Genomic DNA, 23,576 nt, shown 5'->3' on the forward strand with positions numbered 1-23,576 from the left:
GGTAGCTGGCGTCCTGGTCAGGGGGTGAGTGCGGTGATTTTAACTGAACTGATCAGCTCGGGGAGCCCTCAAAATCCTCACCCAACCTACCGAAAGTCTGATGGTTCTTGCCACCACCTCCACCTCCTCCACCCCTAGATCTCGGTGGACAGTGGGGATCTGAATGCTGATGCTTTAGCCTGGCCTGTTCTTGTACCACCATCCCTGGATCCTTCTGGATTCAAAGCACACAGTATACAACTTGCCAAAATTGATTCTACCATTTTATTCAGATAAGAGGTCACAAGCCACAAGACTTTAAAGTGCGTGAAATTCACTGGCAATAAAGCCGCACATAAACCAGCCTCCCCCCAGTCTCTACCACCTTGCTCCATCCATCATTCCATGTCTGGGGGGAGGGGTTGAGACCCGTCATTAAAGGTGAGGGATGGCAGGGTGGAGGGGGGGAAAGGAAGGGAAATATTAGTGGTCTGAAAAGGGGAGGGGGTCCACCACAGTGATTCTGCACGCTGAGGGAAGGGCGAGGTTAGCCTAGCCTCTCAAAGGCTGGATGTCATTTTTTCTCACCTACTCCTCATGGCTAGCCCCTGGCACTTCAGACAGACCTAACTCCTCCTCTGTCTCTGATTTGTCCTTCTAGCCTGCAGTCCAGCTACAGGGCATCCCCAACATACATAAACATAAACCACAGCAGGTGCAGATTCCAGAATCATCACAGGGGCTAACAGTCAGGTGGGAAGAGGTCTGTCAGGAGCTGGCTGGGCTGGTGCCGAGTGCAAGTGCACCTGCGAGTATGGTGCGTGAGAGCAGGTGAGCGTGTGTGTCCCATGAACATCCCTAGGTGACAGCTTGGCCAGAGGCAACCCTGCCATCTGCTTCATGGGACAGCCAGTGGGGCTGGAAGGGAGTGGTCAGCAGAGACTCAGGGAAGAGAGGTGCTGAATTTCCAGAGAGAAGGGACGCCTGTGTCCAGCCTGTCCCTGCCCGCCTCCCTAACCCAGCACCATGCTCCTGACTCCCCGCTAAGCAGCAGCCAGAGACACGGGCAGCCCTTAGCCTGGCTCCTACTCATCCAGTTCTTCTGTGGCAAGGCAGCTTCTCCTAACTCCCCCATGAGATGAGACAGAACTGGACAAGAATCTTCCACTCTTCTCCCACCTCCCTCAGGGATGGGATTTAGGCAAGGACCCAAGACCTTAGCTCAAACTCCACCTCGATCTACAGACCTAAAAGAAATAAAGTGCTTTGCTCTGCATGAATCCCAGAGGGAACGGCACCACAGACTGGGACAGGTGGTCTGCCTGCTTCTTGATGCTTCAAGTACTTGCGGCCAGTCTGCACGGCACGTGATGTCATATAAACACATGAATCAGGGAGCCCTTCACCTACCTCCCAACACTGTCAATTCACCCTTTCCAACAGCAGGCACGACAGACAGGAAAGTATGTCCTAGCACTCTGCCCCTCCCCAGTCCAGGCTGGCGCCCACCTACCCTAGCCTCTAAGGGAGAGAAAAGCCTGCAAACCACCAGAGTGCTCACCCCCCAAGGCTCTTCAGTAGCAGCACAAACCCGGCTGTGGCCACTACGCCAGAATTCTGGAAGGAGCGGAGAGGGCGTGGAACCTGCTCTGGGGAATCTGAAGCTTATCCATCCATCTCCAGGGTACACAGAGAAGGTGTTCTCAAGCCGGCTGGGCCCCAAGCTAGCAGTTTGACTACTGTTGTCAGGCTGGCCCTCTCTGACTGAAAGAATGGCATTTCACTTTCCTTCTCCCAGGGCTGAATGGCTGCATTTAGAACCACTTCTCTTTCAGTCTGAATCCTGCCAGGAGGAAAGAGGTAGTAAGACAACCCATTTCCCCTCTGCATTCAGTTTGTGCTACCGGCCAGGCTGGCCTTTAACCCAGGCCACTCACAGGCTCCATAAAACTTTACTTGGCCTGTCCTCTCCACAGAGAGATGCTGGCAACCTGATTAAACAGGACCCTTGATTTGGAAAATTAGAATTAGAGGGTAATGCTTGCTAGGAACTGCCCAAGTGGATATCTGAGGCCACACTCTGGGTAGCTGACAAGAAAGCAAGCACAGTCACCCACCCCAGCCGTGTTCTCTGCCTCTGGCGCCAGACACAGTCTCCCATCTCTGCAGCTCTCTCCTGGGAGCCCAACCCCAGCTGCCTCTGCCCCCTGTCATGAGACAGTTTGTCCCCACTGGACACAACCGAGGCCTTGCTACAGAGGGAGTGGGTGGGGGTTTCTCAGTGTGGGGGACACACAGTGCAGGAAACTCGAGCAGCAGTGGTGTGTGCATGAAAGCAGTGAGTGCCGCTACCAGAAGCGCTGGCGCGGGGCCCAGGAGGGCTAGAGGACATCAGTCTCCCTCTCGATCCCCACGTACTTGAGGGCATCCGCCTGGCTGTACCTGTCCAAGAGCACGAGGAGGAACCAGATTACTACCGAGGTTTTTACAACAGCAAGATAGTCCCTCCCGTTTCACTTCCCCCGCTCCCCAACGGCGGTGTGCATGCTCCCATGGCCCTGCCCAGGCAGGCCCCAGAGAGCAGAACAAGGGGCTCGCCCTGGGAGATCCTGGGGCCCTGGGAGATCCTTTCCTTCATCCATGTCACCCACCACACGCCCCCAAATCAGCTCTGAGAGCTCCCTTCCGCCTCCAGGGCCACTTCCCTAGAGCCATTCCTGGTTGCCTCACCTATAATCAAAGAAGAGCTCTTCGCCAGCTTGAATTGCTCTCTTGGCAAAGATCCCAATCCGATGATCTCCATTCACCATGACCACTGCAAATAGGACAGACCTGAGGCTAGGCTCCTCGCCAACTCAAGGCAACAACCAGCAGTGATTCTGGACTGGTTTTCTCCAAATTTTCAGTGAAAACATACACGAAGTGGAACTAGAAAGTAATCAATGAGGGCAGTGGCCTCTGTGCATTCATATCTATTATTCGGATGAGTGACTTGGGAAAAGAATAATCTTTGTAAGACTCAGCCTTGTGGGAGACTGTTTATCATGTATTCAGCTAAAAAGCAGATCCTAAAACTAAGAAAAAGATGCTCAAAATGATACCAAACATTAATCATGATTATGTGTGGACAAATAGTAACTCATCTACAAAAAAGCCGAGTAACAGAAATCACAGGTCACTGGGAACTCACCTTTGGCATAACAGTTGGGGTTCACCGAATGGTTTGCAAATCGAATTTTGTTTCCTTTCCGGGTAGCATCCACTACAAAATCTGCATCAAGTAAGCCAAGGAAGGTTGTGAGCTCACCAGGGAACACCATAGCTTCTTGAGGCTGAATTTAAAATCAATTAGCCAGGGCCTCCCAGGTGGCACAGCGGGGTTGAGTGCAGCGCTGTGAAGCTGTCCGCAGCCTCTACAGCGTGGGGTTCTATTGCCAGCCAGGAAGAAACCCACATGGCATGGCAGACCTCTCCTGTCTCGCCTACTGCTCCCCTCAGCAGGATATTTCGGTCCATCTGCCTGTTCTGCTCCCCACTCTGTCTCTGGTGAATACTCCCATGCCTCTGGCCTGTACCATAGTTCTTGTATAAAAAATAAATAAATCTTTAAAAAAAAATAAAATCAATTAACCAGTAACGTAAACAGTTCGATCCACTGGGAGTGCCGGAGGCCAGAATGCCAACAGGAGCGGTACCACAGTTCAGCCTCAACTCAGAGCATTCTCTTTGGGTGCCCTCCCCCCTTTGCCTGAATTGTGGATCTGCAGGTAGGATTTCTGAGGTGACATGCTTAGTGCTCTGGTTGCAAACACAACCCAGAAATGGAGGGTCTCCCTGGACAGGAGAACTGTGGCTTGTGGTGCCTCTGAGTTCCAGCGCACCACCTTGCTCTTTGCGTGTGTTGGGAGATTCAGAGGTCATCTGGGCCTGGAAAATCTGGTGGAAAGTGAAATCTGGTGGAGAGACCTGCTGGAGACCACCTTGAGATGAGAGAGAAACTCCATACCGTTGTTGAGGTTGAAGAGGAAGCTGGACATGTATTTGTCGTAGACCTTCCCTCGTCGATCTGCCTCATCCTGAGAGATAAGCTGCAGAGACAGACAACGAATGAGGAGGGGGGTCAGGTGGCCTGCTCAGGACACGGTACCCTTCCCTAGAAAGGATGGGGATGGGGCAATGTCACGCATGTGCTTACTGAGTGTCATGAGGAGGATCAGCATGGGACTTCATTCCCACCCCCACCCCAGTCTGACTGGTACTCAGGCTGAGAAGAGACTCAACTCCCCACCTGTCTTCTCTGTGTGATCTGAGATACCAAAGTATAGAAAAAGTGTGGTTTCTTTCAGGATTGCAAACTGCGCTGTGGGATCTCCCAAGAGGCCACATGAGAACCCAGCTGAGTTATTTAGAGATTAAGTCAAAGAAGTGTGGCCCACAGAAAATCAGGGTCCCTCATCAGTATTTCCCCAGAAAGAATGTGGGCCAAAGTGACAGCACTCACCTCACCACAGTATTCAGAAATGAATTCGTTCTTCTGCACAGACTCCTTAATGAAGGTGCCCCATCCGGCCACATCTGAGGGGGCCAGCAGCAGGTGCTGGGGAAGAGGGTGTCAAACCTCAGACTATAGGGCATGTGTGAGGGGGTACGTGTGCTGGATGTGCATGTGCGAGAAGATGGCGGGGGGGTGGGGGGTGGGGGCAGGGTGGAAAGAACTACCAACTGTTAAGAGGATCTGAAAACAGAAAAAGGTTTAAGTGATTCTGTCTTGGTAGGAGGAAAAACAAAGAAGGAAGTGGTGAAAGGAAAGATGATGCCTCTTCCGGAGATGGACCTATGTCCACAGGTGGGCACTGCTGTGTGTCCAGGGGGAACAGACAACATCCACGGTGCCCCTCCACTCTGCCCCTGTCTGGTCAGTTCAATTTCCTAGTGCCTCACTGGCACACAGAACTTTATCAATTCAGTAAATGCATGTCTTTTAGGATTTACTGAGCACTTTCACAAGCAAAATCTCTAAAGAACTAGGCTGAGGTTAGTCCTGAGACTAACAGGACTGTTCTATCTGTTCCGCTCCATTATCTGGCCTGATTCCTGAGAATAGTCCTCACCTTCTTGAGGCCACGCTGGATACTGCAGTTCTTGCAGGAAACCACCTTGCAGTCCCAGTGCTCTGAGGCCCCACAGGTGAGACACAGGTCGGGGTCACACTCTCGCACTGCCAGATAGCAAGGACACTGCTTGGTATTGCACTGGGTCTTACAACGACAGCCTGGAAAACGATTTTGACCTGGGAGGGAAGACCGGTACGGTTAGGAAGAGAAGCAGGTTAATGCTGGGGCTCAGGTTCGACACAAGGGATGGCAGGGAAGTAACTGTTACAGGTTCAAGGATATCTGGCCCCCTACAGAGAGAGAGGAGAGAAGCCCCCTGCAGATAACTCAATCACATACTCAAGTCTTTTCTGGAATACACAGAGTACCTCCCAACATTCACACCTGAGATTCAAAAAAGCAGATTGGACTACTGAGATGTGTTCCCTAGAGATTCCCCCCACCATTGGGCTCCCTCCCCCTGGTTGGTGAATTGGCAAGGGAGGTGGATATTGCCCCAGGGAAAATTAAATCAGTACTTTTGACTGGTATAAACTCACCATCAAAACAAGAGTCATTCTGAGAACAGAATGCATCCGTTTTATGCCACCCTCCTCCACCCTCTGCCCTCCCCAGCACAAGTGCCCCTATGCTGTGGTTAAGATTGATATCTGCTATGGGTTTAAGAAATATTTCTAGCATAACTGCCTGAGCACCAAGTGCTGCTGGCTCTGTGTGCTACCCTCAAGCTGCTGAGGCCTGAGGAAAGCAAGGCACTTTTGGCCTCAATCCTCTCTTGTGCTGATATCCAGACCAACCCGATATTGAAACCTAGATATGAAATAAAACAGACATACACAGAATTGTATCCTGTGTATGTTGTGAAACAACACTGCACCTTAAAAAAATTCAGTATCCCCATGTTTCCTCATTTTGCTTTGGAAAGTAAAGTTAGGAAAGCATGTGATTTCTGTGTAATTGCTGCTTTTTTTTTTTTTAAGACTATTTTTTTTTAAGATTTATTTTTATTTATTTATACAAGCACTGGGTACAGTGAGAAGCGCAGGAGGGTGAGAGAATTCACCAGAGCCAGAGCGGGGAGCAGAACAGGCAGACTGATGAAACACACTGCTGAGGGGAGCAGCGGGCGGCAGGAGAGGTCTGCACGCTATGTGGGACCCTCGCCATGTGGGACCCTCGCTGGTGGCCGGGGAGCAGCCGGGGATTGAACCGGCGCTGCAGAGGCTGTGGGCAGCTTCACAACCCAACGCTCAACCACTGCGCCACCGGGAGGCCCAATTGCTGCTTTTTGAATCATGCACCTTAAGATTTAAAAAGTCACTTTTCTAGAACTTAAGTATCTCATTTCTTATTTAGAATACTGAAAACCAGCAAAGAGACCATCAGAAGGTCCAGAAGCAGCACAGGGCTCAGGATGGAGGGAAATCTGGATGTGCAAGGCCAGCTGTCTGGCAGGCTCAGGGGTCTGGTAGGTTCAGGGGAACACATGGGCTCTTACAATCTGGGTTGCACTGGCAGAACTTCTCGCAGAAATTCTGAGTCATGATGCAGGGGCAGGTGCTGTCACAGGGGCGGTCTGGGTGGTCACAGGGTTGGTAGTTGTACACTTGTGTGGAAGAGTTATCTAGGAGAGAAGAACAGACCAGGTCGCGGCTGTGCCTGGGCTCCCTAGAGGCCTCTCCCCCAGGTCTAATTGCCCTGATTAAAGTGGGCCTGTTCTGACATACAGACCAATGGAATCAAATAGAAAATCCAGAAATAAACCCACAGATTTATGGTCAACTAATCTTTGACAAAGGAGCAAAGACTATGCATTGGAACAAAGAAAGTTTGTTCAATAAATGGTGCTGGGAAAACTGGGTCGCTACATGCAAAAGAATGAAGCTTGACCACAACCTCACACCATACACAAAAATCAACTCAAAATGGATTAAAGAACTAGACATAAGACCTGAAACCATAAAATACATAGAAGGAAATATAGGCGAAATACTACGTGATATGCACATCAAAGACATCTTTACAGACACATTACCCAAAGCAGTGATAGTGAAGGCAAAGATAAACAGCTGGGACTACATCAAATTAAAAAGCTTCTGCATAGCAAAAGAGACAATAACAAAAACAAAGAGAAACCCCACCAACTGGGAGAACATTTTTGCACACAACACTAATGATAAAGGACTGATCACAAAAATCTGCAAAGAGCTGATGAGACTCAACAACAACAAAGAAAATAATCCAGTCAAAAAATGGGCAGAAGAGCTAAAAAGAAACTTCTCTGAAGAGGAAATGCAAATGGCTAATAGGCATATGAAAAAATGTTCAACATCACTTGTAATCAGGGAAATGCAAATCAAAACTACTGTGAGATACCATCTTACATCAGTGAGAATGGCACATATTAAAAAAACTAGCAACAACAAATGTTGGCGAGGGTGTGGAGAAAAAGGAACTCTCCTGCACTGTTGGTGGGAGTGCAAACTGGTCCCACCACTATGGAGAGCTGTGTGGAGATTTCTGGACCTACTAAACATAGAGCTTCCATATGATCCAGCAATTCCACTCCTAGGTATTTACCCAAAGGACACAGAAACATCAATTCCAAAGAGCACCTGCACCCCTATGTTTATAGCAGCACTGTTTACAATAGCTAAGCTTTGGAAACAACCCAAATGCCCAAAAATAGATGACTGGATCAAGAAGATGTGGTACATATACACCATGGAATATTACTCAGCATTCAAAAAAGATAAACACATGCAATTTGCAGCAGCATGGATGGCGCTGGAAGGGATCATGCTCAGAGAAATAAGCCAGAAAGAAAAAGAAAAATACCAGATGGTCTTACTCATAGCAGGAATCTAGAAAACTTAAATAAGGGACCAGGAAAATGAATAACTATAAGAAAGTGAAAATCAAAATCAACAAAAAACTATGAACCAGAGACACTCTATGGGGGGTAGGGGGCGGGAGGGGAAGGATTGGGGTCAAAATAAGGGGGTTGCAGTTGTATGGGGAATATAAAAATAAAATTTATATTAAAAAAATAAAAGACTTTGAAAAAATAAATAAATAAATAAAGCGGGCCTGTTCTAACCATAACCCTGGATGTACTTTTAGCCCCTGTGGGGAGAAGAAATCACAGATGATGGCTGCTCAGAGGCTATAATAGGGTGGGGAGAGTGTGAAAATGATCTGGGACCACAGTGTAGCTATTCTGAACATTCAACGAAGTCTAGAACCTAGCAAATGGCACACTATGAAAGCCAGAGACCACAAAGCCCATAACTCTACCTCCTGAGAGATCTTCTCAACTGCAGTGAGAAGCTGAGCTGCTCTCAGCTGCTGCAGAGAAATCTGCAGTCTGCGGAAGCAGTGCAGGGTCAACAAGTACAGCTGCAGTTGAGGCAGTGGGATGCCACAGGGGTGAGACCTCGAGCTGAACTGCCGAAGAATGCCCTGGAGGAACTCACCTTTCTTCAGCTGAATTTTCCTGCAGTGTGCAGCCCACAATCTGAAAAAGAGAGAAGGGATGGGCCTGGGTCCTGCCCCAGGGATGTCTGCAGGTACGGAAAACGAAAAATGCAATGTGCTCTGAGGGACTGTGGCTTGATAACTGGGGAGCATCCTCCCCCAGGCCCTACACAGGAGGCCTCTACACTCTGGTCCATGGAAGCCACTTCGTCTTGAATCCAGCTAAGCCTCAGGATAAAAATTTAAATGACATCCCATGCCCCAGAAAATAAACATCCAAGAACCAAAAAAAGACACAAACAAAACCCAACCCTTTAAGTCTATTGTAATGCTATTGCTTCTCCTTCTCCTTTTCTCCTTCTCCCCCTCCTCTCTTTGGGGAGGTGGATATTTGGGAAAGTTTCAAGATGGAGAGGCTGGAAGGCTTTTCAGGAATCTACTCTAATGACAGAACTGAAAGGGAGAAACCCAGGACTTCTGTAGCTAGAACTAGTGTCAGCTCCCTCCCTCACTAGGTAATAGCCATCAGGGACCAAGCCAGGCATAGAGCTGAACTTTTAAAGAAATCTCCTAAGCAAAGGCTTGCTAGAAGACCGTATCATTATGCAACTTGGAAAAACAACACAAGTATGTTGCCAAAAAAATTGTACAAATTGCCAGGGGAAAAAAGAAAGAAAAGGAATAAACTCTGGTCAGTGTTAAAGAAGTGGGTAAGGATGGTAACTAACCACCCAGAAAGGGGAAACAGCCTTCCGGGTAAGCCGAGAGGTTAATCGCTCATGTCCAACTGGCCAGGAGCTTAAGTGGCCAGTGTGAGCTCATGGTCCATGGCTCCTAGGGACAGGGGAAGGGCGGGTCTGAGGCCTAGACCTGCAGGAAGCACAAGAACCGCAGTTGTGCAATGCTGAGCACAGGCAGTAGCCAGAGAGGGAGGGAGATGGGAAGTCCAAGGGGAGGGCAGAGCACAGAGAACAGCCAGGCCACAAAAAGTCCTTTGTCCAACCCTTGCCTGTGCTTTCTTTTCTTCTTCTGCGATGGGTTCATGAGCTCATCTGTTGGCAGCTTCAGGATAAGTGATTCTTTGACTGCAAACTGAAAGACCTGGAAGAGAAATCCAACAGGACCTGTCACCTCTTGGGCAAGGTCAGATAAGTGACCCAACCAGGCGCTGGGCTTGGGAGGGTTCTGGATTGCTCACTGGCAGCTGACTGAGCGTGTCAGAGAGCAAGCGGCCCTGGAACATGGGGTGGCTGGCTCTGAAGCTAATATTTAGGTGTTTATCCTGACTTGAGAAAGGAGAAACCCCGAGCACATAACAGTAGTTTTCCTCTAACTTCTCTTCCTGCCAAGCCCTGAGTGGGCTGATTCTTACCAACAGCATCTGTCTCTTCTTAGGAAGGGCAACAGAGTGGACCTTGTGTAACAGCACGAGGTCAGGGCTATGGTGCTGCCAGGCTAAGCACTGGCGCCCTCTGTTGGTACAAAGGTGACCGTCTTGACTGTTTCAGGAGGACTGCCTCTCAGGATGGTTCCTTCCCAACAGGCTGCTTACAGCATTGTTTTTGGGTTTTCTTTTTTGGCTTTTCCTTTTTTTTTATAGGCCCTTTTCAGATTTTGTGGAATCTATACATTTCTTCTCAGGAAAATGCCAACCTTTTTTGCATTCCTTTCCATAGAATTTTAGGGTAAGAACCTATGACTCAGGGAAATAGGTAAGACCACCAAAATGAAAGCAAAGGGCACCTCATGGTCCAATGGCTTGGTATAAAGGAAGCAGGCAGAAGAGGCCACAGAGACACCTCCAAATGTAGGGAGCCAACAAGCTCTGCTGTTCCTTTGCTATTGGGGACTAATCCTACCCCCCCCCCCCCCCCGACTCCCTGACCCTGTGTTTCTGTCGGTCTCCTCACTGAGGTGGTTTTCTGCCACCACAGCATTAGTGGTTGCTATCAGGTTGTGATTCTAATTGGTCTGAGTAAAAGGGTGAGGCCCAGGCCCAGTTATTTGGGGTGATACTGAAAAAAAAAAAATCTAGGGCCTCCCCTGGTGGTGCAGAGGTTGAGCACTAGACTGCAAAGCTGCCCACAGCCTCTGCAGCGCGGGTTCAATCCCCGGCCGCTGGCAAGGGGTCCACATGGTGCGCAGACCTCTCCTGCTGTGCCCGCTGCTCCCCTCAGCAGTGTATTTCGTCCATCTGCCTGTTCTGTTCCCCGCTCTGGCTCTGGTGAATTCTTTCACCTTCCCGCGCTTCTGACTGTACCCAGTGCTTGTATAAATAAATAAATAAATCTTTAAAAAAAAAATCTAGTAATAGAACATTTGGAGAATAAAGCAACTGAGGAGACTGGTGGAAGGAGCAGCAGCGGCAGATTCCCAGAGAGGACAAGCAGATCCCCAGAGAGACCTGGGAGGTCCTTCCGGGAAAGAAGACACCTCTAGAAACAAAGGCAGAAATCAAAGAAAGAGAATGCAAATGCCAAGCCTCACAGGAGGCTTGCAGGAGGCCCCACATTTTCAGGAGGCCCCACATCTGGGGAATAGATTTCATGGCCCAGAGTACAGGCTCACGAGGGAATGAGCACAGGATAAGTTGCCTCCAGGCAGGCAGCCTAGGCAGGGGGCAAACGGCTGACAGAGCAGAGGATGAAGGAGGATACCCAGCATGTCCCTGTTCCTTTCAGACAGTACCTGCTTGCATGTCTTCGTCCCCAGAAGCCTGGCTATTGAACAGAAGTTGTTGAAGTAGGTGCCATGAAAGACTCGAAAAAGGGATTCTTCAGCCCCTGTCCATTCCACAGGCTCCGAAGGTGCTTCCACCACACAAAGCTGAGGTGGGGCCGGACTCGCTTTCTGTTTTGTGGGAGTCTGACAGCGAGAGTTAGCCTCTAAGAGAGGAAGAAGTAAGAGAAACAGAAGTAGGTGGAATGTGATTATTAGCAATAGTTTGCCACAAATGCATAAGTACTTCATTCTACTTTGAAAGACCGACTAGTTAGAAACAAAACATTCCCTGTGTCCACTGCTTAGAGGTGTACCGGTGGGAAGAATTAATTTTAAAAAGTAGTAATGTTAACAACCAGGCAGTGATCCTGGGTTTTCTGGAGTCCTTGCATCAAAAGAAAAGGTCATATTCTGTCCACTGTACCTGAAGAACTGGAGGCCCAGTCATTGCCTGTGTCCCTGTCACTGTCCCCTTCTTTAGTCTCAGCCACAGCAGAGGTGGAAGTATTGGAGCAGGAGGCACTGACCATGTGGTGCCTTCTCCGGCGACGACCGGAGCACTTGGAGCGAGGGTTGTGGAGCATGGCGTATTCCTTTGCTCCTTCCTGCAGCAGACACGTTACAGACAGGAAATAGGAACAGACTCAGTGTCTCCACACTGGTCCCATGACCACAAACCATCTTCGTCAACCTCTGCACATAAGTGCAATGGTGCTGTCACTGTTAGTTTGGTCTGTACCATGTTAAGTATGACCATAAAGTAGCAGCTTAACATTCTAAAGCTTATAAACTTCCATTGCTTCACAAAACAGCTGCCCTACAATCTTAAAAAAAAAAATGTGATTTGTGTTTTTATACACCTTCCGCTTCCAGTGAGTTGTAGCTAAAATTCATATGCATGTTAGCTGGGTTGAGAACACATTTTCCCATAGATGAGGAAATGAGGTCAAGAGGGAGGAAGAGATTTGCTTGAGAGCACACAGCTCATTGTTCCAGAGTGGATACATGAATCAGGGCACGGGTTACCTCTCCCATTGTTTTAGTCCTCACTGGCTGCCATCACAAAATAGCACAGCCTGAGTGGCTAAACAATAGGAATTTATTCTCCCCAACTATGGAGGCTCGAAGCCTGAAATCATGATGCTGACAGGCTGGTTTCTTGAGTCCTCGCCTTGACTGGAAGACGACCGTCTACTCCTGTGTCCTTCTCTGGTCTTCTCTGCTTGCATCTGTGCCTTAATCTCTGCTCTGAAAACTATATCTACCTTTAAAGGACAAATGTTTACCACTACTAAGGATATTGTACTATCGGCCCTAAGGAAATTGCAAGAGAGAAGTTTCAAAATTAATTAAATCTGATAATGTGACCCACACAGCATCACCTACAGTGTATTCTTACACAAAAGGCTAAACACAAGTATACTAAAGCCTTGAAAGCTAATTCTAGCTTATGGGAATGAGGGGATAGAGAAACAAGTTGAATGACACCAAGAGAAAGCAAGAGACAAATCCAGAACATAGGGCATCTTACAGTACCATCAGTCCAGACTTTTCAAAAAGAAAAAAACAAGTAGTAGGACTGAGATTAAAAGAGACTGAACATGGATCCAACAGACTGTTCAGTTTAGACTGAAAAGACACAGTAACAAAATATGATACAAATCAAATCAAATCAAACAGCTATTTTTAGTACAATAAGGGAAATAATGAATAGGGAATAGATAAATGTCATTATGAAATTCTTGTTAATTTTGCCAGGTGTAAAATGTGGTTATGTAAGAATATATTTTAGCAGATGCATGCTGATAAAACTTAGCAAACAAGAGTCACGATGCATACAACATATTTTCAAATGACTCAGCAAAAAATATACATACACAAATATAGGGGGAAAGCAAATATGGACAAGTGCCATTAAGTCCAGGAAGAAGCTATCTTTCAACTTCTTTGCACAAGTGAAAATGTTAATAAAAAGTCTGGGGAAAAATAACCCAGCATTATAGTTGAATATAATGATTTCTAAAACAAGCCAAAAAAAAGTGCACGAATATTTCCATAGGTTAAAAACACACAATACATTGTTATAATAATAATAATAATCAGGATGTTGTTATAAGCATGAAAATAAGATGTATGTTAAGTGCCAGCAAGGTATTTGCCATATAGGAAGGCATCAAAATACTAGGGAAAATACTTATCAGATAAAGACTACTTACTGTTTTACTACTCCCACATGGCCCATTTTCCAGATGCATGCCCATTGGCACTCTCTACCATCTTTTCTTGTGACACCCCATTCAAGATGGCTGGAATGACACTTGGCTGGATAACTATCTTAACTTGTAGAGGTTTTATCAAGGCACTTCCTTCTTTACTTAAGCTAACACTAGTATGTAGAATAGAAAACTGTGCTTGGCAAGTCCAACTGACCCATTCTCTTCTAGCTTTCAGTGTACTGCCTCCTCACAGGAATGCAGGAGGATCACTGCTCCCACAAAAGAGCTGTCCATGTGGCAAGGGGCCATCTGGCTGATTATATCACCATATGACATCAGCACCTTCATGTGCTATTCCTGCTACAGTCATATGTATTTAAAGGAAGACAGAAAAGAAAATGGTGACACATACACACACACACCCCGCTCCAATTCAAACAACACAGTTTCAGACTGTGAAATCCGAGTAGATGATATTTAGAGCAGGGAAGCCTACAATGTTCTTCAAATCTCACTCCATAAGACTAATTTCACATTCCCACTGCCTCAGCATCAGGGAGCCCCTTAAGAACAGAAGTCATGTTCTGTTTGTGCTTTGTGACCCCTGAGCGCTATGTGCTGGGTCACTTAGTTTGTGTTGCCAGGGGCAGAAAGCCCAAGGACCATTTCCTGCTTGATTTTAAACAAAGTTAACAATGGTAGAACAGCTTAAGAACGTACCAGCAAGAGGAAGCAGTCTGTACCACATGGTTCTGGTTCAATCTTGATTTCTTTGTTCTTGCGTTTATATACATTAGGAGTGGCATGAAAAGCTGTAAAACACAAAATTGTTCTGTTTCCAGTGGCTCATCCATTTGACAAGATGGTGAGAAACAAAATTGAATTAGTGAGCTGCTGTAGGAGAATTTAGATGTAACAGCTACCATTAAGATGTACAAAACATAATCATTTTTTTATAGCAACATAATCCTTTCAAAATGAGAAGCTGTTGAGGGACAATTATATTGCTGGTTATTCTGCTCTGACCACGCAAAGCACATCCCACTAACAAGTAAACCTACAAGTAAAAACAGAACTTGCCCTTTATAAAACCATAATCAGAACAGAGGCTGGAAACCCTACATGATAAATGAAAATAAAGAGAAGGAAACAGTGGCTGGGGATGGGAAAGAGGAGAGCACTTCAGAGTAGCCCCACTCACGGTGAAGAAAACAATCGTATTTAAAGCAGCGTCGGCAAAAAAGCGTGTGGAAGGAATGCAGAGACTGCTCCCGCTGCACAGACTTGGCGTTGGGGCCATCGATGTTGGGCGTGCACTGAGGGGGCAGTGCATTGGGGTCTGACATCTCTGTCAGCTCTCGATACCTATTTAAGAAAAAAGAGGTAAGAGTTCAAGGGAATTTCTCCACTGAGAAAATACAATTGGAATATTGACAACCATCCATGTAGGGCCTGCCAAGGGAGGAAAGGTATTTTTTGTGGGTCTTGTTGAAGACAGACTGGTATATAGCTCGTTGAATACACCATGGTAATTGTGCTGAGTCAGACACATGTCTGATAGTAAGGGTAGGAAAAGATTTGATTAAGTATGGTGCAGAAAAATGGCAAAACTTTAAAAAAAATTCTCTGCCCAGACTTAACAAATGCCAGCACATGATGATCCTTATTATGGGAAGGGGCATTTAGAATTAATAAGGGGCATCAGAACTCTAGGCAAATGATAATGGACTTAACATAAACAAGGCTATTTATTAAGCAAACAACAGATATGTATAAAAGTTTTGTCCGAGCACTCAACATGGCCTGAGCAGGACAGCTTTCCCTACCTCTCCTTCATGTCATCGGGGACACCATTCTCGGGGAACATAGAGGCAATTGCACTGAAGATCATGTCATTTGGGAACTGTTTCTTGGAACTCTTTTTGTTGCCTGAATTAGAAATGACAGAAAGCTCCTGAGTGCTATTATCAACATGCAAGCAAAGCTCTTTTTTTCTTTTGTCACAGCACTTTAACTAGACCTGCTTTGTTAATTTAAATATTGGCTGCTTAGCAGTACATAAAGATCAATGCTACCTGAACTGATCTAAGGGGCTATCTGCAAAAAAGGATATCAGAGCCATCTACATATTAACAATAAAAATCAGAGTTCAGGACAGAATCTATTTTCTTGGAGAGACCTGAATATAGACGAATCCTATCATATTGATGCTGGAGAACACGACAGAGAACTCTGCTATAATAGGAGACATTATACTGCTGGACTAATTATATTAAAAAAACACAGAGTACAATGTACAATTATGCCTTAAATATTAACAAATGGAAACATGCTCAGATATAAGAGTAAATAAAAAAGGAATTCATTTTTTTTATCAAAGTAATAGAGTAGTTTAAAAATCCAATGGTTCTAAGAGGCTTATATCAAAGAGCCCACTCTCCCCAAGTCCTGCCATTTCAAAAGTTTTAATTGTTTCTTTTGGTATCTCCCCTTTGCTAAATAATTGGCACAGGATGGTATATTTTAACTTACCCGTTAAATAAATACATAGCGATATACAATTAATACATGTGAATATACACATGTACAAAATATGTGACATGATTCCAGCATCATATAACATATGTAAACACGCTAATGTATACATTTACTTTAAAAAACGAGGTATCGGGCCTCCCCAGTGGCGCAGTGGTTGACCGCTGGGTTGCGAAGCTGCCCGCAGCCTCTGCAGTGCCAGTTCGATCCCCGGCTGCTCCCCGGCCACCGGAGGAGGGTCCCACATGGCGAGCAGACCTCTCCCGCTGCTCCCCTCAGCAGTGTACTTCGGTCCTTCTGCCTGCTCTGCTCCCCGCTCTGGCTCTGGTGAATTCTCTCACCCTCCCGCGCTTCTGACTGTACCCAGTGCTTGTATAAATAAATAAATAAACAAATACACAAATTAAAAAAATAAATAAATCTTTAAAAAAAAAAAAAACGAGATATCACTGACATGCAACTTTGAATTACTTTTAGGTGCATGTGTATGTTTGTGAATATATATATGCCTACATACATGTTTATTTTTTATATCTTTTTAAAAAAAGATTTATTTATTTTTATACAAGAGCTGGGGTACCGGATAGAGGTGTGGGAGGGTGAGAGGATTCACCAGAGACAGAGTGGGGGACAGAACAGGCAGATGGACGAAATACACTGCTGAGGTGAGCAGCAGGCACAACAGGAGAGGTCTGCCGCGCCATGTGGGAATCTCCCTTGCTGGCCGGGTATTGAACCCGTGCTGCAGAGGCTGTGGACAGCTTCATAGCGCTGTGCTCAACCTGCTGCACCACTAGAAAGGCCCTATTTTTATATCCAAGTTTTCTTTTTTCTTTTCTTTTCTTTTTTTTTAAGATTTATTTATTTAGGGGTTGAGAGGATTCACCAGAGATAGGGTGGGGAAGAGAACAGGCAGACTGAAATACACTGCTGAGGGGAGCAGCAGGCGAGCCAGGAGAGGTCTGCTTAGCCATGTGGGTTTCTCCCTGGCCGGACAGGGATCGAACTGGAGATGGAACTCGTGCTACAGAGGCTGCGGACAGCTTCATAGTGTAATGCTTAACCCCTTGCACCACTAGGGAGACCCTATCCAAGTTTTCCATACACATTACTTTTATATTTAGAAATGAACAAGGGTTAGGGCCTCCCCAGTGGCGCAGTGGTTGAGCGCTGGGTTGCGAAGCTGTCCATAGCCTCTGCAGCGCCGGTTCAATCCCCGGCCACTGGGCGAGGGTCCCACATGGAGTGACAGACCTCTCCTGCCGCCCGCTGCTCCCCTCAGCAGTGTACTTCGTCTGTCTGCCTGTTCAGCTCCCTGCTCTGGCTCTGGTGAATTCTCTCACCCTTCCACGCTTCTGACTGTACCCAGGGCTTGTATAAATAACTAAATCTTAAAAAATAAAAGAAAATAAATAAAAAATAAAAGAAAAATAAAAGAAATAAAAGAAAAAAAAAAAAAGAAATGAACAAGGGTTAGCCCATAAGTTCATCTCTTTCTTCTTGAGCCAGGTCACAGACATGCAGAACTCTTAGTGATCATGTTCTTTTAAGTGAACCAAGGAGAAGTACCAACAGATTTTTTCCCTTAAGATTTATTTATTTATACATACAAGACCTGGGATATAGGCCAAAGGTTCAGGGGGTGAGAGGACTCACCAGAGACAGAGTGGGGAGCAGAGCTGGCAGACTGACTGAAATACACTGCTGAGGGGAACAGCAGGCAAGATAAGAGAGGTCTGCTGCACCATGTGGGACAGCTCCCTGGCTGGGGATCGAACTTGTGCTGCAGTGGCTGTGGATAGCTTCATAGTGTTGAGACTTAAACCCTGCACCACCAGGGAGGCCCACCAACAGATTTTAATAAGGAATAAACCTCTCTATTATTTCCTTCCTCCCTCTCCTTGTCATCTTCCAACTGGAATAAGGAAGCAATGCAGCTTACCTTCAATAGTATGTCGTTTTCTTTTTCTGGTTACTGGCAGATCTTCTTTGCTGTCATCTTGCTTTCCATCTGAGGTATCATTGTGCCCTTCTTCCTCTTCATCTGAATATTGATTCAGGGCATCTACCAACTCCAGAAAAACAGCATCACTAATCAGGACAGATCCAGGGATCATTTCTGAAACATAAGGATCAGACTGATGGGCAGTGGATATTTCATACTTTATCAGTGCTCTAGAAAATTTTCTTGTATTCACTCTCAAGGCCCAGGTAGATAATATATGTACATTTTTATATCGACAATCAACAAATAATTTGACAATAACTTGAATAGTTCTTAAAAATGCACAGTTCAGGTGGCTACAGCAGGAAAAACAGTTTAAAACCTTTTTCTTACTGGTGTAGTTCACTTCCTTAGGCACGGGTCAACTTGCATTTATAGTCCAAAATCTCAAAAATATATATATAAATGGGACAGAGAAAGAATGATAAAATGAAATTTTACTTAGTTTTACATCTGATGAAAGTTCTCCTTATTCCACTTGGAAGATGACAAGGAGAGGAAGTAGTGACTTCTTTGAATCAAAACATTTTTTTTCCTAAAATCACACTACATAGGGTTATACTACCAGTTGAGAAAGTCTTTGAACACTAGGGGGCACTGCAGCTAAATAATGTATTTCAATAGCGTGGTAACAGCAGCTTGTAAAAAAAAAAAGCAGATGATGTTATTATTTGCAAATCTATGGGGAGTCTTTCCTCACCTCCCCACTTTTTAGACACTGATGGTCTTTTCTAAAACTACAACTAAATCCAGATGACCTGGTTTTAAGAAAGTCAGGATATTATAACCAACTTTTGGGAGATCCAGGAGATATCTGGATCAAAGAAATAGCTGACAGATTACGTTCACTGCTATTCCTAGAGAAAGGGAAATGAAGAACAGGTGGTCTTGGATGGATTTAGGGGAAACTCCTAAGATCAAACTTATTTGTACACTGAGATTTCTCATCAGCCAGTAATTACTAAATAATCCTTTCACATACAAATTCCTTTTTAAATTTAACCAGGGTATTATAAAATTTTAGCTCCCACAAGCACAATGCGCCTGGACTCTCTTGTGAAGGGGGCAATTCCTAAACTGGAGTGGGACAGAGGTAGGCTGGCATTCCCTTCTGACTTCTGGTGCAGTGGGCCTCAGGATCAGACACTGGCCCAGAACTTGAAAGACTTAGCAGGACGGCTGCCTTCTGGCCCCCAGGTCATGGGCACAGCGCTGAAGCTACTGCTGATGCTGGTGCCCATGGCATCTGCAGGAAGTCACAGATCCACTTTCTTGAATCAGATCAGTGGAGTGCCTTAAGACACCAGCTTTGCTGAAGGATTTCACTTCAGAATTACCTGGTTCCAGGACCTCATCACCTATGACATTTGGGCCAGACCCCAACAAGTTTTTTCCCTTCCCATCTCCAAAGATTTGCAAATGGTGACTATCTCCTGCAAGCACTGTCTCGATCTGATGCCATGGACATTCTCAGCATGTCCCAGTGTCTAGGGCTAGACTACAAAGGGTGAGTGTTGTCATCCATTATCAACAAGGTGCTAAAACATGTGGCAGGGCCTCCCCTGGTGGCTCAGCGGTTGAGTGCTGGGCTGCGAAGCTGCCTGCAGCCTCTGTAGCACGGGTTCGATCCCCGGCCACCAGGCGAGGATCCCACATGGCGCGCAGACCTCTCCTGCCGCCTGCTGCTCCCCTCAGCAGTGTACTTCGGTCCTTCTGCCTGTTCTGCTCCCCACTCTAGCTCCGGTGAATTCTCTCACCCTCCTGCGCTTCTGACTGTACCCAGTGCTTGTATAAATAAATAAATAAATCTTAAAAAATAAATAAATAAAACATGTGGCAGTCAGGTTCAAGGCCTCAAAACTGAATATCCAGTGGACCCCTGTGGATCTAGGGACAAGGACTTCAGCTTTATTCTGCATGATGTAGCCATCACAGAGTTGTGATTTAGCTGAGAGCACACAGCCACTGTAGAAGCCAAACAAGTGGCTCAGAAGTAGATCCAACAGGCACTAGTTCTCTGTGAAAAAAGCACAGCAGGGACAGCAGCAGCAAATGGTGCAGGCCAAGGGTGAGGCTGGGACTGCCAAGTGCTCGGAGAAGCACTGGACAAGAACCATCACTATATCAAACCGTGCAAGATTTGGGCAGCCCAGAACATCTCTCAAGAAAGTTGCCAAATCACAGAATCATGTTTTTCTCACTGCTGACAACCTTGTGCTGAACCTATAGGATGGAAGCTTCACCCAGGAAAGTGATGGTGTTATCAGAGGTTAAGAATAAGCCTGGTGACCAAGAACTCTTTCCTCAGAGAGAGTTTTTAAAGAGCCAGTATGGGGTCCCACATAGCCCCAGTATCATGTGATGGTCTCCACTGCACCTGACTCATCTTTGGGGGAATGACTTTCCTATTCCCTGTGTGGCCAGGGTTATTGGGACAGTGTGATTTCTCAGCGCCTTCTTCCTACAGTCTTGGTTCCTTCCTCAAGTTTGGGAGGTAGTAACCATCATTCCAGAAATTCCACTCAATTTTTATTGGGAAACAACCTTTTTTTTTACTCCCAGCCATGTGATGACATTGAAATATTCTTCAATGTATACCCCATGAAGCAGCAGGTAAAAGCAAGATGATGTACCAAAGAAGGGCACCACACTATCAATTTTATCCCAAAGAGCTCAGCACCACTACCTTCTTCGCCATGGACTTTCCCATCATAGTTATTGATCAGCTCTTCAATGAAAGTCTCATCTTCTTCTTTCACCTCATCCCCCATGTAGGGAATATTGCACAAAACTGTCTCATCTTCTACCTGAAAACAAACCAGATGTTTTTTACTCCATGAAGCCATGAACATCTCTCTGCTTTTCAGTTTAGTGGAATCTTTGCTAAGCCTCTTTTGCTGTTTGAATCTCTTGAAAATGCCTTTGGTCACAGAATTTCCTGCATTTTAAAGAACTGGTCATTTTGTTTTGCTAACAAAACCTCAAATGGAAGGGACTAAAACTAATCTTAGGGGGGAAAATTCAGTCTAACTACTTGAGACTATTAACTATCAAATGTTTAGTTTTATACTAACAATGATATCCACCAACACCAGAATTTGACAGTACATTTATCTTTCACAGTGACTCCATCTATTAGCTCATTTTATTCACCAAATAAAATTGTGAAATAGGTATAAATATCACCTAAACAATAGTCTAAGGCTCCAATTCTAATTCTTTTCATAAGTAGAGAGATAGGTAAGTGAAAAGAAAGGATTCTAATTGCAATATAACTGGAATATCTGGAACAGAAACTGAGCAATCATAAAATTTTTGGATATTCTATTATATAGACTAACCTCCTGTAATCATAACAAAAAACTGTAACTCATGTTAATGACACTCAATGGGAAACTAAAGTCAGTTACAGCAGAGGCCATGAATATCTATCTTCTGGCAATAAACAATACACAATCAGCTTGATGGGTTTTGGTTTGCTTTTTGTTTGTGTTCAGTAGAGAATTCTTAAATCCCAAGTATCAAGTAAAATTACTCTGAAGTTTCCTTTTAGAAATAACTCCTTTTTGAAGATCTATATCCTAATCCAGCCAGCCGAGCTTTTATCGCCAGACAGATGATAATCTGGAGGACAGATTATCAGAACTATAAATAATCCCAGTCAGCTTAAAGGCCCAGATGGAAGGACTGTGGATTCACATGGGTCTTTGTTATCTCAGTTGCTTTCACAGCATCATGTTTTTAGGGATTCAGAAAGGATTCCTCATCAGTAGGGAGTTGTCAACCTGCTTAAACCTCAAGTATCTTATTAGAAGAGCATTTAACTGTACATAATGACACAAAATTGGGCCAACGTATTAAGGAAAAACTGGATTTTTCCCAGTCTTATTCATTCAAAAACAAACCAACATCAGTTCAGAAGTAAACTGAGAGCATGCAATTTAACAAGTTAGAATAACTTAACAGACATATATCCATAACAGAGCAATATGTATGTTGAGAGAGAATAAATTACAAAAACACTCTACCCTGCATGTCCATACTTTATTGCATATACTCTGACCATATACACCCTAAGAGGAGAGTCAGCATATCAGTATCAGAAAATCATACAGTTTATCCAATCACCACAGGACTTGAATACATACCATAAAGTTCTGCTGGAGAGGGGACCAGGAATACATGATAGGAACCAATGCAACTGTGTTCAGAGACCTCATTAACATATGTTGACTTGCAAATCCTGGGAAAATGCTCTCTATGGTACACTGAAATATAAGCAATGACATGAGTAGGAAAGGCAAGCACACAATCCAAGAGAAAACTAGGTTCCTTTCCAAATGATCCCAGTAGCCCTCTAATCTCACAAATCAGTAAGCTGAGGGTTTTGTAGAAATCACTCCTAAAAGGAATCACCCAGCTCTAAGCCTGTAGAAAGCAGGTCTCCTATTCACCTCAGTATCCTCCATACAGTTCACCATAGTGCCTCCTATGCTCAACTGATGTTTATTTCAATCTAAAATTGCTGTTCTCCTTGGGCTATACACAAAGCTAAAGGTCTCTGAAATTTCCAGGAGAAGAGGATGAGGATGAAGAGGTTTTTCTGGAGACCTAACATATGAAGACGGTGACACCAACTTATCTCCATAGGTCATGTGGACAGTACCTGGGAAGCAGAATTGCATAGAAACTATAGCAACATTCTGCTGTGGGAAAGAAAATTGATATACCATCTGCTTTTTATATTTTAAAAATATTATCTCTCTAAGAGACAATGTTTTTTAAATTCACAGTAAGGGATAGCCATTTGATCAATGTACTTCTGTCCATAATCCAGGGCATTCCTTTTCCAATATCAAGTACCTTAGAGTGAAAAAAAAAAAAATGCTTTGGAGCTCAGAGTCCAGGAAAGTGGGCAGTAGGTGTCTTGTTTGTGTCTTGTTTTTCTATTAAAAACTCATGATGAAGAGAACATTAGGTGAAAAGGTTATTCTTTAAGCTATAGATTTGCCATCACAGTTTTAAATGTTGACTATAGTAGTTATATACACTATCCTTATTTATTTTCTAGTAAGTCACAAATACAGAAAGAAAGAAGAAAAAAAAAAACCACTTAAGCTGAAGAAAGAGAGGAAAGCTGCTCGAGCTCAGACACCTGGAAGTACCTTTTTGAGAAAAGGATGTCCACTCACTGGCTTCATCAGCTGGACAGGCTGGACACGAAGCTTCTTCCATTCTTCATTGAGGATCCGGGTTTTTTCTTGAACCTTCGCAAAATTTGCTACATACAGAGCCTAGCAAAGCCAAGTTAAAAATCAGTAGTAGGATTTTAAGAGAAGAGCTAAAAATAAATCCAACTCCTCCAACATATTAAAATATGTAAGCTTTCACTTATTATTTTTTTACCTTTGCACCCATGTTTGCCTGAAGCCGTTTAAGTTGTCGAAGTCGCATGTATTCAGATTTAACTTTTCTTTTCCAATAAGTGATACATTTGGAAGTTGGGGGATTTGGTATGTCCATTTTGCT

General features: G+C 45.0%; 1 protein-coding gene across 3 annotated transcripts; it reads right to left on the reverse strand.

Moving 5' to 3' along the window:
- Positions 1-2,360: 2,360 nt before the first annotated feature.
- On the reverse strand, positions 2,361-23,576 carry EZH1 (enhancer of zeste 1 polycomb repressive complex 2 subunit; the record flags this gene model as incomplete). Of its 3 annotated transcripts, none has more annotated exons than XM_084239340.1 (19): positions 2,361-2,421; positions 2,710-2,794; positions 3,170-3,250; positions 3,986-4,067; positions 4,481-4,576; positions 5,091-5,269; positions 6,592-6,717; positions 8,570-8,610; positions 9,580-9,671; positions 11,259-11,455; positions 11,716-11,896; positions 14,228-14,319; positions 14,709-14,872; positions 15,334-15,436; positions 17,985-18,161; positions 20,734-20,854; positions 22,196-22,315; positions 23,213-23,341; positions 23,454-23,576. In XM_084239340.1, 19 exons carry the CDS (start codon positions 23,568-23,570, stop codon positions 2,361-2,363), a joined length of 2,244 nt encoding a protein of 747 aa, XP_084095466.1. The 3 variants fall into 3 exon arrangements, with proteins under 3 accessions (XP_084095466.1, XP_084095464.1, XP_084095465.1); XM_084239338.1 differs by having other exon boundaries at positions 23,240-23,341; positions 23,454-23,570; XM_084239339.1 differs by lacking the exon at positions 22,196-22,315 and having other exon boundaries at positions 23,454-23,570.

The sequence above is a fragment of the Talpa europaea genome (genome assembly GCF_964194135.1).
Source record: "Talpa europaea genome assembly, chromosome: 7".
Classification (NCBI taxonomy): Eukaryota; Metazoa; Chordata; class Mammalia; order Eulipotyphla; family Talpidae; genus Talpa; species Talpa europaea.